The following is a 16,040-nucleotide window of genomic DNA, read 5'->3' as shown; positions in this document are numbered from 1 at the left end:
CTGTACAAGGGCTCCAGCGCTTCGTACGCGTGGCAGTGCGTGGCGGCGGGCAGCGACTGGCGCGTGCGGGTGTCCGCCGGGAGGCAGTGCCTGGACGGGGGCGAGCTGTGGGGGCAGCACAGCCCCAGCGCCGCCCTCCCCGCCCCGGCTCCCCCAGAGGAGGCACGGGCGGAGCCCGGGGCCACGGCCGGACACGGAGCCCACCCCAGGAAGGGCGGGGCCCTGACGGACGAACAGTTCGCCCTGCTGCTGCTCCTGGGCTTCGCCACAGTGGCCATCCTCTTTGCTGTGCTCATCCAGTACTTTGTCATCAAGTAGGTCCTGGCCCCGCCTATGGGAGGGGAAGATAGGGCGGGACGTTAGAGCAGCCCCCCCAAGCACACGACCCCGCCTGTTCACACTCAAGGGCCTGCTACATCCCAGTGAAAATGCTTTCCTTACCTTATTTTTTTGGATTATTATTATTATTATTATTAGCTTCAGAGAGGAATTGTTATATTTGTTTTCGCAAAAGGTACTTTTCCTTGTTTTCTAATTTTCCTCTCTTCCATGACCAATTATGACTGTGAAAACTGTGACTATAGGGGTTTGTGTGTGGTTTTGGAAGTATGGGGAGTTGTCTTAAAGTCCCTGTTTTGACATGCTGTGTAGTGTCCTGGGCTGTTGTTGGGGTGGGAGGAAGGGAGGGAGGGAGGGAGGGAACAGAGAATACAGACCAATCCCCTTTACTGCAGATGTAATAGTACACTACCTGGGAAAGAGATTTTTTGGTATCGCTATGGTGACTGAGGGTTTCGGAATTAAGGGATACTGCCTTGGTGGAACGGCGTCCCTGCCCGATGTCAGTCATCGGTCTCCATGGAAATCCCCGCCCACATGGATGCATTGTAGAATGAGAAGGTGGCATCCCATTGAGAGCTTTATGTCTGAACATTTTCAGACAGTGCTCTCATTTGTTTAAAATAATATTGTCTTGCCTAACGGTTATAAATAGAAAATTTAAAAGGGAGAAGGTGCCAAAAGAAGAGAAGGTGCCAAGTTTTTATTTTTTTTAATGAAGAGGATTTACATGCTCTTGAAGAAGGAAAAAATACTCCTCCAAGAGGGGTTGGGGTTGGGTGTCTGTTATTTTAGTTTTTTTTTTAAGTTTTTTTTTAAGCATTTCAAATTATTTTTTAAAAACCCGCTAACATCATTAGTAAGAACAGACTTCTAAGAGACACAGTGAATCTCACTTATATCTTACAGAATTTTAGAGATTCTTTGTCCTGCTATTGCCAGTATATGTATATATACATACATACATACTATGTTTATGTATATATAGATAGACACTACTTAAAAAAACTATGAAATATGCATTTGTTATAAATGTCTCTATTTGGCTCAAACTGAGCACTTTAATCCTTTTCTGCATTTGTTTGAACTCTTGGTAAAGGAATTGTACCATTTTATACATCCAGGTAGACAGACTAAAGGCTTTCTTCAGAGTTTATGTGTGTGCTGAGGTGCAGTGTCATGCCTGTGGGCCCACACCGCTGTGTCACTCTTGACTGTTATATTCTAGCAGTGTCGGAGATCGTGTCCCTCCATCGCTGCGTGGGTAAATCATGTCTGACATCATGCAGGGATGACCATTAAGAAGGGTTGGCTCATTTCAGTTTGCAATGAGCTGAAAGTTTGTTGGGACTTCTTCGTGTTAAACAGAACTTGTACTTGTACAGTACCTTCTGCTACAAAGGAAATAACTGAATGGGGGAACAGGACATGTTCCCAGACTCTATGGTAATGAGCGTGTGGCAGTGGGAACTGCAATACGTTCCATGGGTCTGTAACAACCTACAGACCTGTTTCTCCCCCCTCCCCCTTGGCACCATCACTGTGAACAGACTGTGAGATGTGTGTGATGTTGGGGACCGTGAGTTTGCAAGCAAGCAGGAAGACGAGGGTATAAAAGCATTTATTTCCTAGTGTAAACTAGCTGCTCATATCTGTGGAGAATACTGTTCTGAAACAGCATTGTACCTAAGAGTTATACTGAAGTTTCTAAAAGGACAGCCTCCGTTGTCCATCAGAACTAAAATCTTTGAGTAGCAAAGTCCCATTCATTTCTGAGACAAACATCAGTCAATTCTTTCATTGACTTTCTATGCTTTAAGGCAGATTTTTTAAACAGCTGACCCATTTGACATCTGGCCTTTTAGAAAGGTAAAAAAAAAAGTACCGTGAATTTTATTTATGAGACTGGTGTTCCCTCTCCGTAATGGCAACTGCTCCATTAATCCGGGAATAAACAGTTTCTCTGCAACGTGCCAAGTATTGAGCAAGCCCCCTGTGCATAAACCTGACGGTGCAAGCTCATAGAAATACTTTTTTCCAGAGAATTCTGTTCAGTGCTTGGGAGCTTAGCCAAACAGAGAGGGAGAGACTGTTTTTAATTTGTCTTGATGGATTGTGTGTTTTTCTTTTTATTCCCCGTTTTAATCTGTCTTCCATTAGTCATCCCTGTTCTTCTACTCCGTGCAGGTCTCTATACCGCTGACTGGACATATTGGGGTACTGTGCTAATTTCCCCCATCTCTACCCTTTTTTAAACACATTTTTGTATCATACTTAATGCCTACTGCATATACCCCCTGTCAAATTTGGTTTCTACGGGACCTCGACTATTGTCAAAGTCTGATAACCTTAGTGAAACGAGGAATATTTCCTTCTGGTTCTGTTGACTATTTTTTCGGTCATCACAAGCTTTGTCTCCATGTTGAAGTACCTGTATTGAGCCCCCTTCCCCCATTGCAGCGTCTCTTTATCCCCCTCAGGTCCAGGGTTATGTTGACGTTAGCTTTTACTAGCGTGCTGGCGTGCTGGGCCTAGCACAGTCGCAGGTGAAAAATCCCGGTTCAGGAAGTAGAAGTTCTCCATGTATTTTGTTCCAGTCACCTGGATTTGCTCATTAGCACAAATTTTCAGCCAAGAGGTAGAACTAATTAGTGAAATCAGGTGGCCGAGTTCATAGATGGGAAAAAAAAAAAAAACACATGATGGATGTCTGCTTTCTGACTGCTGGACTTTCCACCTCTGAGCACAGTACTGTTTTATACAAGACCCTGCACATTACCTGTATGGCATCACCTGCACCTGCATTTCTTGCATAGAACCCCGGAGATGAACCCTTGGTAGGCGCTCTGTGCGCCTTTGGGAAAAGGACACATTCCAAAGATATTTTTCTGTTGCTAGTTTTTATATTACAAGTTTTGAGCAAAATTTATCTTTAAAAAAAAAGTATATATAAAATAAAACCATAACGTTGCAGCTTTAACAGCGGCCTGCGCATTGGCTGCACCTTCACATGGCCTTCAAGTCTGTGTCCATCCAATTTTTAAGACAGCGTCTTCTATTGGAAGGGCAACCTTATAATCCCAGGAACGCTATTATGGCCTCCTGTCAGGCAGCTTTACTGCTCCTGACACTTTTAGCCCTAGCTGCTTTGGACTCAGTTGCCAGGGAACATGTTTGTGGAATTGATCATGTGATCAGTGTCAGAGAGCCTGTCATTCATATTGATCCAGAAATGTGGACTGTGTAACTAAGGAGTGTTATGCTGTCATGACCCTGTACTGTACACAATCTTTTTAAACTGATAGCTGTGGTGCTGGATGTTGAGTGGTCATCCAGGCTTCCTGGCAGTGCTGATATTCATCAAATAGCTATGCTGAATAGAATGTCCATGCGTGATGGTAATGTCATTGCGCCGTTCACTAACATAAACACCCTAGACATCTCAGTTGTAAGGAGTCAACTGTAGTAAAAAGCAAACCTTTTCAGATCTCCATAAGCCTCCTACGGTCAATGTCAAAGTAGTTCTTGGTGACTGAAGTAGGCGTTAACTTTGAAACAGTGAAGCGTGATATAAGGCTCAAAAGTTCAGAAACTGAACTCTCATGGCTTGGTGACCAAATAATCTTTTCTTGAGGAAGGACACATAATCCGTTAAGTTTTTTTTTAAAATATCGAAAATATGAATCATGCTTTTATCATACTTTTCTGAGTCTAAGGATATCTGTGGATGGATCCGGTAGGAATGTTGGCATGGCTGGGGTGTTGTTGGCTGTCTCCGCAGTCATGATATAACAAGGGTTGGATTTCCATATCTCTAATATGGACTGTACACACTTGGCTCTGAGCTGCCTATGCTACTTTAATATGGAAGCTGCCTTCACATATTGCATCTGTCAGTATGTTCTACACACAGGGAACCAGAGCTGCTGCTGCTTATTGTTTTACAAACATTTCTAGAAGAGTTGTTCTATTTTTTTTTTTTTTGCTGTGTTCCCTGTGCAAATAAAATGCAAGGATGCAACCACCAACCCCCAAAAGGACCAATCAATATGTGTGTTCCAACCCCCCTCCCATATTCATGCAGACAAGATATTGATACCTACATTGATCATGTCCTTATTATCTTGAGTACTTAATCAAGAGAGCTATGTCTGTCCAGTGGACTACCACTCCTCACGTCAGAGTATGCGCTAAATGTTACTGCCCACACTTCAGGACATTCGTAATGTGTAAAGCTCTACATTTGTGTGTTCTGTGTTCTATAACTGGGACTAACTGTTAAAGCAGTTCTTTAAACATTTTAGCCACGGGCCGGATGTAGCCTCACAATTGCCATAATGAATACTCCTCTAGCCTGTTGTGCACCAGCCTCCTTTTAACATGAGAGAAGTGGCCTCTATGTTCTGACATGATGACAGCACGTTGTTGTTTTTGGGGAGCAGAGTTGGGACTGGGATAAGGGTGGATCTGCGGGTATGTTGTTTTAGTAGAAGACCAAAATTGTGGACCGCGTGACTTGCGTAGTACTGCTCCCATGCTGTTGGGCCTCGGTATGTCGGTTTGTGAGGGTTTAAGCTCAGTTTGCGTCTGCCTGGACGAACGCTTCGCCGTCGAGAAGAGCGGGCTCTGTTGGAGCCCTTAATGGGCGGGGCTCTGTGTGGTGTCGATCACTGATGATTGACATGGAAACCATTAAAGGCTTTGCCGTCCTGAGCGGCTGGGATCCCGGTGGCGTTAAGGGGACACTCAGGCGCGCTGTAGGATCAGTCTGCTTTCAGCTCCTCCTCCTCCTCCTCTCCCACCACTGTCTGTGGAATGTGGGGACTGCAGAGCCTGCTACGTCGCCTTTTCCATCGCATTTTTAAAAGACAAATATTATACATTCCAAAAAAACTGTGTACTTTATCAGCATTAATTGTTTTGTGTTTCCTTTATGTTTTTATCTTTATTGTTTTATTGTTTTATTTTTTTCATAAACTCATGTTAAAGATAAACTGCCATGTATTATGTTATTACTAAATTGTAACAATCATAGATAATATATTTAATATGGCAAATAAATTATAGTCCTTATTTAGAAGTTTTGCCCGTGGTCTGACTTGTGTTTTCAACGTTCTTTCTTATGATGTGACACGAGGATGTATTGCAGAGGTGTTTACATGTCAGTCGCATTTAAAAAATAAAAATCTGCAGCAGTATGTACACATTTAGTAAAAGGCAGCAATAATGTACGCATTTCAGAAGATTCATTGCATGGCACATACTTTGTATATTTTTTGGATAAGCTGTCTTTCGTTGCCCACCCATCATGAACACCAGGGGGTGTGATGCAGTACTCAGTAATATCTGAAGCATTCTGCCATAGAGGTGCTGTGGAAATCTGCAAGTCACTCAGGGTGCGGAGGTCTGTGTCTGACGGGAGAGTATCCAGCAGTGTTGCCGGGTCATTGCGCAAGGAGCATACAGTGCGGGTGGGGTGGATCGGGGCCGCGCACTGGGTGTTTAGGGTTTTAGAGGACAGGGTGGATGGAGGCTCTGAAATGGGAAAGGAGCACAGCGGCCAGGCTGAACTTTACCAAGGCTGTGTCCTGCGCCATGCCGCCGTCCTCTTCCTCCTCTCCCTCATTCTCCCACACTGCACTGGAAGAACAGAGTACCCCCCATGTGGAACTACAGCCAGCTGAGGGCCAAGGTCACTACCACTGATCCTAAACAGGAAATGAGTTGGTGGGTCACAGATCACCGCCCTTAAAGAAAATAAATAAAAATGCAGGGTTTCTGAACATTGTACACTAGTTCAACCCTTAAATATATGGTACAGTCTTTTATGGGGAGAAAGATGTGATTTATTAGATTTAGGTGAAACGTTTTGACAGAGGCAAACTGCTCTCAGGATTATTGAAACACCACCCGTCATATTGCACCAGCTTCCAAATGGCAGCATTTTCACAAAGCTGACATCCTTGTGCCTGTGCATGTGTTCTAACATACATTTCACTGCATTTCAAGGGCATATGGGGATTTCTTTTTATGAAAACTCACAGGAAATAAAGGTTGGTAACTTTGGAGTGTAGGACAATGTATGCAGTATACTGCCTTTATAGTCCCTGGGAATTGATGCTTAATGCCATAGTCCTGTCAGCAATTCAGCCTACTGAGAAATGTTACTTCATCAACCCACTCCTCACGCTCTGGTGTCCCTGTACTAGGCCAGAGGAATTGTGTGATACAGGGTGGAAATGATTATTTTTAAGAATATAATTAATAGTAGTTTTATTTATTGGGTCCATTTCTGTACATGACGCTCAAATGCTTTCCAAACAATAAAAATAAATGAGTGTGCCTCATGATGTTCCCACAGTAGGCACCACTGTCCCCTTACCAATTTGCTCTGGGTTTCCAGTGCTGCCCCATAGCTTAGAGTGCCTCATCTATTATCTGTATGTATCCACATTACTGAAAGATGCCATTTGCACAGCATTCAGAAATGCAACCCAAACTCTAAAAAGCAGCGCATGCATTGGCAGTTCTGTACTGCAGTCTTGCAGTACATCTGAAAGTAATGCGCATCACAGCATCATCCCACTGAGCTAATCGACTCCCATCCTCTCTGTGAGACAGTAGAGTCTGACTTGCTGGAGGTGGAGCTATGCAGCCATGGCATGTGACCCAGGTTAAAGCTGTAATAAATATGTAACATAGCCATGCTAGTAATGGAAGTTAACCCTGGAGACCCAGGTCATGGCCTGGTACGGGCTGGTGGTGGAGCACAGTTTCCAGCAGCAGTGAAACACCAGCAAGGTGCTAAGGTTGCCACCCATGCCCAGCAGGAAGAGGAGCATGCACACCACTGTGATCAGGCCCAGGATGCTCACCTCAGGCAGGTACAGAGGCCTGGACAAGCCAAGGGTGTCATATATTTCATGAGTTGTATGAGCAAGAACGTCCTGACTAACAACATCCCCAGGCTAGCGAGTGATATAACATCACTGAAGCACTAAATGCAAGTGAATTTCACTAACTTGGAGCCAAAATATAAATTGTGAATTCACACATTACAAACCATAAAAATATAGTTTTTTATTTTTATTTTTTTTTTCTAATTAATGTTGCGCAATTAGGCTTGTTTATTTGAATATTGTATATGGGCGTACCGCTTATATAAAAATGCAATTTAATGAATCCGTGAATCTTTTAAGCACGTGATCGGAATATCACCGAAAACACGGGTGGTGTCTACCTATCATCACACGATGCTCAACCATAAGTGTGACGACACTGGCGGTCACGTGGAAATGAGTGTAGAGATTCCTGTTTTGGGCCTGAGACTTAGCTTCCTGGAATATGATTGAACACGTCAAGAAATTGTATTGACGCGGATGAAAATAATAGTATGCAGCTTCTGTTTTAAGTTTTGAAAATAAGCGTTTCTGAAACTTTCATTAACTTGCTTTTAAAATGCCAGGCAGCTTGTTGTCGCATGCTAGGATGTTTTTTTGGCTACTCCGCGAATGTTAGCTTCTTACTTTTACTAGCTAGCTAACGCAACTTGGGTTTTTAGTGATATTAGCTATCGTTGGCTACTTGGCCAGAAGACTTACTGAAAACACAAAGCAGGTGCAGCGCAGTAATGTGTTAACTTTAAACTTTGTTCATCTGATTAATATGTTTTCTGTGTAAAGCTGCGATATATCCTAGTGGTCAGCCTGTTTGCTGGTTAACTAGGTATTATTCTGATAAATGTACTCGTTAGCTAATCTAGTTGGGTAAAATACGTATCTTGATGTCACGAATAAAATGGCAAAGTCTCTTGCCTAACGTTTACTAAGTGGTGTTTATTTTATTATAACTCGCTGAGTTAGCTAGCTAGCCAGCTAGATTGTATCTTTGTGATATAACTGTGTGGAAGCTGTCACATTTACAGTAGCTCTAAATTTCAAAATTAGGCCAATTCACGATCGACCCTAATGTCCATTTTCAGATCAGTTAGCTGCGTTAATTGAGAACCTTAAGATACTCTGATACTCCGTCTGCTGCTTAGGACTTCTAGACTGCAATTCCACACGGAAGACAGCTTTAGGTTGGCTTGGGTTTAAGACAAGATCTTGACAGCGTATCAAACAAAAATACCAAACTCAAGAAATACAGTAGCAGATCCGTTCAAGCTGTGTTTTATCAACAGTCTCATGTTTCGCCGACCAGGTGGATCAGCACTGATTCATTATGCTTCTGCCTTCTTTAACGTAGAGGTCTTAAGACATTATCGCACCTTCGCGTTACCCTTAGTTATGTAAGGAGTGTTTTTATTTGGAACCTTACTCTGTAGGCTGTGTTAAGGTACACACTTGCTGTCCTTTGTAAGCGTACAGTTCTGAAATATTTTCTGTATGCGTGAACCGATTGTATGTGTTTGTTGGTATATGGTGTTCGGACTTGGCTTCTTAAATCGTTTCTTCTTTCCATTGTAGGACGAAGATCTGAGAAGATCATCGAGAACAGAGACCGCGCTACCAAAGGGCACAGAAGGAGAGGATAGGTGTGCTCTCGGGAACGAGATAGTGTGATTTTGGTGGCTGGTAGGAGGCGATGTCGAGCACAGCCATGAAGAAAAAGGTGAGCAAATTGCATGATTCTTGTAAGCTCGAATGTGCACATGCAGAGAAACTCTAAGTGATCTCAGCTGCTAAATGCTTGGTTCTCTTTTCAGCTGTGTGCAGTGGTACTAACAAAAATGGACCTTTAATAAAGGGATAATTTCCCAGTGTTTTCAGTGATATGTTCTGTTGTTTAAAACAACAAAACGCTTATATTACACAAGAATACAACCCTTATAGGTTCATTACAAGTATTGTGACTTTAGAAAGCAGTTAAAGGTTCAGCTCTTTCACTTTTGTGCATTGATCCATGTTATGAATCGTAGAAAAATATCTATTTAAATTCCCTTAATCTTATGTTTGGTTTGGTCTCTAGCAACACTGCCAGCATAATTGTTTACGGTTCTGACTCGACCTCATCATCAATTGTGCCAGTTCTGTCCTTCCTTCGGTTAAACATGATGGCAATACGTTTTTGCACCCTCAACCTCATTTTGGTTGTATGTGTACACTGTGACGTGATTGTGTAAGCTGGATCATATATATAGATCTTTTCTTACTATATCGGATCATTTGTGAATGGCAATATCACAAAATTTGTGATATTGCCAAATGCCGAATAGTTGCCTCAAGAAGCTAAACGTATCCCACCCTGGTGAAGCCTGAGGTTTACACCTGCTTTCACTGTGAAAGAAGTCAGCGCTGTTGTTGTGGACTCTCCAGCAGAGGGCACTATTGTTTCTTGTTTATGACTATAATATTATTGTGTAATCATATTTTCCTTGCCTGGTGTTTGCTGCAGTGAGTGCAGTGATGTGTGTGTGTGTGCCTGTTGTTACAGGTGCTGCTGATGGGAAAGAGTGGATCTGGGAAGACCAGCATGAGGTCAATTATCTTCGCCAATTATATTGCCCGAGACACGCGCCGTCTGGGGGCCACCAGTAAGCACCGTGCCGTGGCCTAAACACCCTCGGTCACTCTGCTGACAGATTTTCACTGATGCACGCAGAACTGAAAGCGAAACCGGCCATTGTTCCCTCTTAGTGGAAAAACCTAATTTATCAAGCACACTGTAAGAGGAAGCTGTGGCTGACTCTTAGCACTTATGCAAAGCTGCCAGTAGCGTGATCTGGTGGCCAAGTGTGACCCTTTTGAATGTGTGTGCTGTCTCTGCCCGAGAAGCCATCTGAAACCAATAATATGTATGACTCCCACTCTCTCTTTTTCACAGTCGATGTGGAGCACTCGCATGTCCGTTTCCTGGGCAACCTGGTCTTGAACCTTTGGGACTGTGGAGGGTGAGTGTGGCCGCGTGACACTTTGTCACTTGATTGCCACTTGTAAGCCATCCTCCCCCCCCCTCCGGCCCCTCTCTTCCCTGCTCTGGTGGTGAGCTGACCCCCTCCCTTTCGCATTTGGTCTGCTGAGATTCCTGCAGCTGGCTTCTCCAGTATTGAATTTCAGACTTGGAGGGATCGTTTCTGCTGCTGTCCTTGAAAAGACATTAGACGGCTTCAGCTGGAAGCCATTGCTCAACATTCAGACGCATAAGTCAGACACGGGCGTCCTGATGTGCACTCAGAGAGGCGATAATGCTGTGAGGCTGTGGAACAGGCTTGTGGACATGCTGTATGGCCACAGGAATTTGGACAAACATTTATCATTTATCCAGGCTGCTGTTTGTGCCCCTCCCTCCCTGTGCCGTCCTCAGTGGTGCGCAAAGAGCATACTCTTCCAGTGTGCTCCTTCACAAGCCAGTGACACATTTTGCACTGAAAACCCCACACAGTACTACAGGAGATTTGGCACGAAATAGAGGAGTGGTGTGACTTCCAAATGGCAACCCGCAAGCCGTTCTATGAATAGTGTGGATGGAGGAGGGATTGTAGTCCATCCTTTAGAATCAAGGATAGCTGTCATTCAGCTGCAACACAGATTCCCCTAACTAGCCACGCATTATTTACACTGTCAAAGTAACTGACACAAATAATCCACCACCCTTCCAGATATTAATTACATGAAAAATATTTTCATGTACAAGGTTAGCAGGAAAATATATCGGATGCATTTTTATTAGCCACTTATTAAGAATGTTCCCAGAAAGTTGCTTTCTCCTGTCCTTGCTACACCATGATCCCCTGAAAGTGCGTTTATGTAGGTCTCTAGAAATGCTTCTATATTTTAAAGACTGCTGTGATATTGAGTCCTCCAATACCACTCCTTAAGGTGTGCCGTATCTTTCCACAGACAGGACACTTTCATGGAGAACTACTTCACCAGCCAGCGGGACAACATCTTCCGCAATGTGGAGGTGCTGATCTACGTGTTCGATGTGGAGAGCCGCGAACTGGAGAAGGACATGCACTACTACCAGTCCTGCCTGGAGGCCATTCTGCAGAACTCCCCTGATGCAAAGGTCTTCTGCCTGGTGCACAAGATGGACCTGGTGCAAGAGGACCAGAGAGATGTGGTGAGAAACGCACGTATACATGCACAACAGACATGCACGCACATACACACATTAATTTCCGTATCCCCTACAAACACGCATCTATACACGTATACATCCATGCGTACAGTACACTGATGTAAAACCAGATGTGTGTGCGTGTACCCAATTGCCACCAGAGCTGACTCTCGTATAGACACTCCATAGCTCCCATATGCAGGAGTACTCCAGCCTGAAGCCGCACTACCAGTATTGATGTCTGTGGGTTTCGTGCTTCCAGATCTTTAAGGAGCGTGAGGAGGATCTGAAGAGGCTGTCCCGCCCTCTCGCCTGCATCTGCTTCAGGACCTCTATATGGGACGAGACACTGTACAAGGTGATTTGTGTGTGTCTGTGTGCCTGTGTGTCTGTGCATGTATAATATTGGTCTAGAACGTTGTGTCTCATTTCGGACAGCCTGTGCATCTAACACAGCTCGTAGTAAGGTCCCACAGTAAGGGCTCTGCCACAGTGTTGGGTCCTTTGTTGAAAACTGGCTCTTAAAGTGTTCTTCATTCATTATTCTCTTCTGGCACACTACTGCTCTTTGCAAGTTGCTGTAGATAAGAGAACCAGCTGGGCGAGTGTTATGTAATGTGATGTAATGGCTGGCCCCTCTCTCTGTCCAGGCCTGGTCCAGCATTGTCTACCAGCTGATCCCCAATGTGCAGCAGCTGGAGTCCAACCTGCGCAACTTTGCCCAGATCATTGAGGCTGACGAAGTGCTGCTGTTCGAGAGAGCCACCTTCCTGGTGAGAGAGGGACAGGGAGACCGGACAAAGTTGGGGGGGGGGAGGGGTATGGAGAATTTGCCATGGCTTCGAGCAGACAGTGACAGCCCTGGCTGCTGGGCTCAGACTTAGAGCACTCTAAAGCCTTTCAGCATGGGTGTAGGAGGCCACCCTTTAAGGTGCAAGATTGCAAATATGTGATTAGAACCTTCTTAACTGAACATTCTATTGCTGATGTAACAATCAGTACTGGTAATTGAATTTGAAAGCAATGGAGTTCTGGAACACTGACTCAGAATTTTGAAAAAAGCATTCCAAATAGTACCATAATGCAATACCCCTCCTGTTCTTACAGTATGAGGGGGCAGCTCCCTCCAGTCAGTCAGTCAGCCTGGTTTGCTGTTCTCTGGAATTCGCCTAAAGACGCTACGTCATTTAAATTAAAAATCTGAGCAAGTCCCATTAATCTAATAAATACTAACACTCATTTTAAGTAATTTTATCTTTTAACTTACTGTTTGCAAATTGCTTCCAGGCTTTCTCCAGCACACTGGGGTTGTTCTGTAATGTAGGGATTATCCTGTTCTTATTTAATGCCGCAGAGGTCTGACGTGAGAAATTGTGCATCCTGCTGTCTCCCAGGTGATCTCACACTACCAGTGCAGGGAGCAGCGAGACGCACACAGGTTCGAGAAGATCAGCAACATCATCAAGCAGTTCAAGCTGAGCTGCAGGTGAGACCAGGCTCAGAATGAAGGTGCTGTACTGCACAATGTGCCGTATGTAATATAGGCTGTACTGCAGTTTGGCACCTTTTAGGAAAACCGTGCATTTATTCACTGCAGTTTCATATGGTCATATGCAGGTATTACGCTGTACTGTGTCCTCAGTGTCAGCAAGCTCACACATCCCGTGATCCTGTGGCCCTTCTCACTCGACACTGACCCGTGTGTCCTTCTCTCCATCTGAACTTGCAGTAAACTGGCCGCCTCCTTCCAGAGCATGGAGGTGCGAAACTCCAACTTCGCTGCTTTCATCGATGTCTTCACCTCCAACACCTATGTCATGGTGATTATGTCGGACCCGTCCATACGTGAGTATAGCACATGTTTTTCTGTCTGTCTGAATTTGTGGGTGTGTGTTAAAATGAATCTTATCCCTGGTAAATATGCTTTAATTTTAATGTATTTATTCATAGTGAATCTGCGCTTCTCAAGTATAGATGTATTTATTCCGAGTAAATACGCATTTATCCACGTTTATGATTTATTTACCCATGTGAAGATGTATTTATCCAAAAAGAAAGATGCTGATATAATGGCACATAGTGTGAGGTGTTTTTTTGGGGCCCTGTCAGTAACACCTGCCCACCCCCCCACCCCCCCCCAGCCTCTGCGGCTACGCTCATCAACATCCGCAACGCCCGCAAGCACTTTGAGAAGCTGGAGCGCGTTGACGGACCCAAGCACAGCCTGCACATGCGCATGCACTAGAAGCACCGCTCCACCCGCGAACCGCTCGGACACCTGGGCTCCGGCTGACCCGCGCCGTCGACTCACTCAACCAATCAGCAGCGAGCGTCCAGCTGGCCCAGGCTGCTGCCTCGCAGTCGAAGGCGGAGCCTTCAGAAATATGTGAAATCACCATGCGTCATTGCCTCACTCAGCTGCACTGTATTTTTCTCTGTAAGGAAGCTGTCTTATACTTGTCAGTTCACGGGTTGGAAGTGTTGGGCAGGTGCGTGAGATTTGTCAGAGTTCTTGTCACATGGAATCTTATGTGGGGCTGGGAGCATTTTGTCTGACAACACACTGTCTCCGTATGTGCGCCTAAGCACTGGACAGAGCCAAATATGGTTACAAAATGTCTTTTTTTTTGTCTTTGAGAAATATATTTCATTATGAATGCTGTAAATATACATCACTATATGGCAGTAATTGTTTTTGTAAAATTCCTGTTCATGTGTGTAGACTGGACACGAACTTAACATAGCAGACCACTGCAAACTTGTCACTCTTTTAAAGTATCTTGCTCACTTAAGCCATTTTATCTAAAGGAAAAAAAATAAAAGTCTGTCTGGTAATCTAGTGTACGTTTATTGACAGATCCGAGAGGGAGGAAAAAAGCCGTTGCCGTGGAAATTCCAACACCGGTGTTTGTTTTGTTTCACAAGGTTTTGTGTTCCCAGAGTACATGCAGATCTGGTCATCAGGCAAGACACCCTCTTCACTGAAGAGCTGTATCATCCTACTCATCTGATATCAGAAGCATAATTATTTTTTAATGCGTGAAGTTTGCTGGCGTGTTCTCGTGCTGCTATTTTGGCTTCTCGTCAACAGTCTCTCCTGGCATGACAACGCTGTCTTCTGGACGTGATTGTGCCTAAGGTACTGGAAGTTTGTCAGAGAGTAGGCTGTCGTCATGGCGATAAGTAAAGAGGCTTCACTACCATGCTGTATGGTTCCTCCAGCTAGTGCAAATGTTACTAGCGCATGCTGTGGTTGATCTTGGATTGCAAAAAAAATCTGCAAACGAGAAAATAAAAATGTGGTAAGGTTAGCCTGAGGCAATATATTTTTCTGCTGATCTGCCTGACTGTGTTTCCCAAGGGATTTAAGGGCAGGAGTCTGGCTCCAATACCAAACAGATAACTCCTCACTGGTCTACTTTGTAGCTTTCTTCAATAACATTCATTGCATTGATACTGATAATTTAATTATGTGTTCTTGGTGGAACAGGGAAACTCCTTTGATGAAGGAAAAACCATAGCTGATTACTTTGGCATCTGTTACTGAATATCTGTTTTTGCCTCTGATTCTAAGAAATGATAGCCGATGGTGGAGATTGTTCACTGTATTCGAATGCAGGGAATGAGCTTATGCCGTTATATTACTTTGAGATCATTGTCACTCACTGCATAAAATTGTGTACTGGGGCTGGACTAATCAATTTCTATGGTGTGTGTGGTGGTGGGAGTTTGAAACATTGAAGTCGTCAAGCTTGGTTTCCGTGAGTGAGCTTTATTTTCAAGCTGTCCGTACTGAACTGTGATGGGCAATTTATTTTTATTTGTATTTTTTCCCATGAAGATCACACCAGTTATAATTATGATTGGCACACTTTATTGGGGCTAATGGCCTGCTGGGGTTCAGGGGGTATGTCGTGGCCTCAGCTGAAATTCTTCCCAGGACCGTTCTCTTCTAAACAAACCACTGGATCGGCACTGGATGATCTGAACCCTGCAGAACTCTGGCATAGTTCCAGGTTAAAGGTCACCTGGATGAAAGTTCTTGCTTGCTCTGCACTTGTTCTGGGAGGTGGCAGAGAAAACATGGTTTCTTTGGATATGAAGTGTCATTTTTTTTATCAGAGCAAGATATTGAGAACTTTTAAAACCTTACAGACCTCAATTGCAAGCACCAATGGGGACCGACCTGTTAAACACCAGGTTATATGGACCTGCCCATAATCGTACCGATACTGGTGGCTTCTGGGGCTGACAATCTGTTAGGAGACAAGCAGATGTTATTTTAGTTTTAATCTCCCTCTACGCCTTGTAATTATATACCCTTAATAGAGACAAGTCAACTCCCAACTATCCTGTCCTCATAATATACCTTCTCTCATTGAGTTTGACCATTTCTTTGGGGTGGAGACTCCATCCTGTTCATCTAGCCTCACTTTTGAGTTTCATGAGATAATTGGCACAATTGGAACTGAATAGACTGAACAGCTCTGTCACTTATGGCACATCAAATCCAGTCCACTCTGTGCCTTCCTCAGAGAACACGACTTCCTCCTCAATGCCTTTTCTGAGGATGGCACTCAAAGTTTTTTTTTAACACACACAGAATGACTTCACTTCCAAAGGGGGAGCTCTTCACACTT

The 16,040-nt window shown here is 44.2% G+C and overlaps 2 protein-coding genes across 5 annotated transcripts in view; both read left to right on the top strand.

The window, feature by feature from the left end:
* The window catches only part of LOC135251168 (fibronectin type-III domain-containing protein 3A-like), a 31,658-nt gene extending 26,239 nt beyond the window's left edge, over window positions 1-5,419 (top strand). For both annotated transcript variants that reach the window (XM_064328326.1, XM_064328327.1), the window contains exon 26: window positions 1-5,419. In XM_064328326.1, the coding sequence (XP_064184396.1) occupies window positions 1-318 (318 nt within the window). In that variant the 3' untranslated portion in view covers window positions 319-5,419.
* Window positions 5,420-7,576: 2,157 nt separating this feature from the next.
* LOC135251167 (ras-related GTP-binding protein A) lies at window positions 7,577-14,235 on the top strand. Of its 3 annotated transcripts, none has more exons than XM_064328322.1 (10): window positions 7,577-7,730; window positions 8,808-8,952; window positions 9,775-9,874; window positions 10,165-10,231; window positions 11,181-11,403; window positions 11,663-11,758; window positions 12,051-12,173; window positions 12,795-12,886; window positions 13,130-13,245; window positions 13,542-14,235. In XM_064328322.1, the coding sequence occupies exons 2-10, from the start codon at window positions 8,926-8,928 to the stop codon at window positions 13,643-13,645; spliced, it is 948 nt and encodes a 315-aa protein (XP_064184392.1). In that variant the 5' UTR covers window positions 7,577-7,730; window positions 8,808-8,925; the 3' UTR covers window positions 13,646-14,235. The 3 variants fall into 3 exon arrangements, with proteins under 3 accessions (XP_064184392.1, XP_064184394.1, XP_064184393.1); XM_064328324.1 differs by having other exon boundaries at window positions 7,636-7,750; XM_064328323.1 differs by lacking the exon at window positions 7,577-7,730 and adding an exon at window positions 7,783-7,956.
* Window positions 14,236-16,040: the final 1,805 nt, after the last annotated feature.

The sequence above is a fragment of the Anguilla rostrata genome, chromosome 3 (genome assembly GCF_018555375.3).
Source record: "Anguilla rostrata isolate EN2019 chromosome 3, ASM1855537v3, whole genome shotgun sequence".
Lineage (NCBI taxonomy): Eukaryota > Metazoa > Chordata > Actinopteri > Anguilliformes > Anguillidae > Anguilla > Anguilla rostrata.
The sequence above is the reverse complement of the archived record's forward strand: the minus strand, read 5'-3'. Positions and strand labels throughout refer to the sequence as shown.

Bases quoted from the DNA above. Each gene is read 5' to 3' on its own strand.
- LOC135251167 (XM_064328322.1), top strand. From the start codon at position 8,926: ATGTCGAGCACAGCCATGAAGAAAAAG. The intron at 8,953-9,774 runs GTGAGCAAATTG...CTGTTGTTACAG, and splicing joins GCACAGCCATGAAGAAAAAG to GTGCTGCTGATGGGAAAGAG. The intron at 9,875-10,164 runs GTAAGCACCGTG...TCTTTTTCACAG, and splicing joins GCGCCGTCTGGGGGCCACCA to TCGATGTGGAGCACTCGCAT.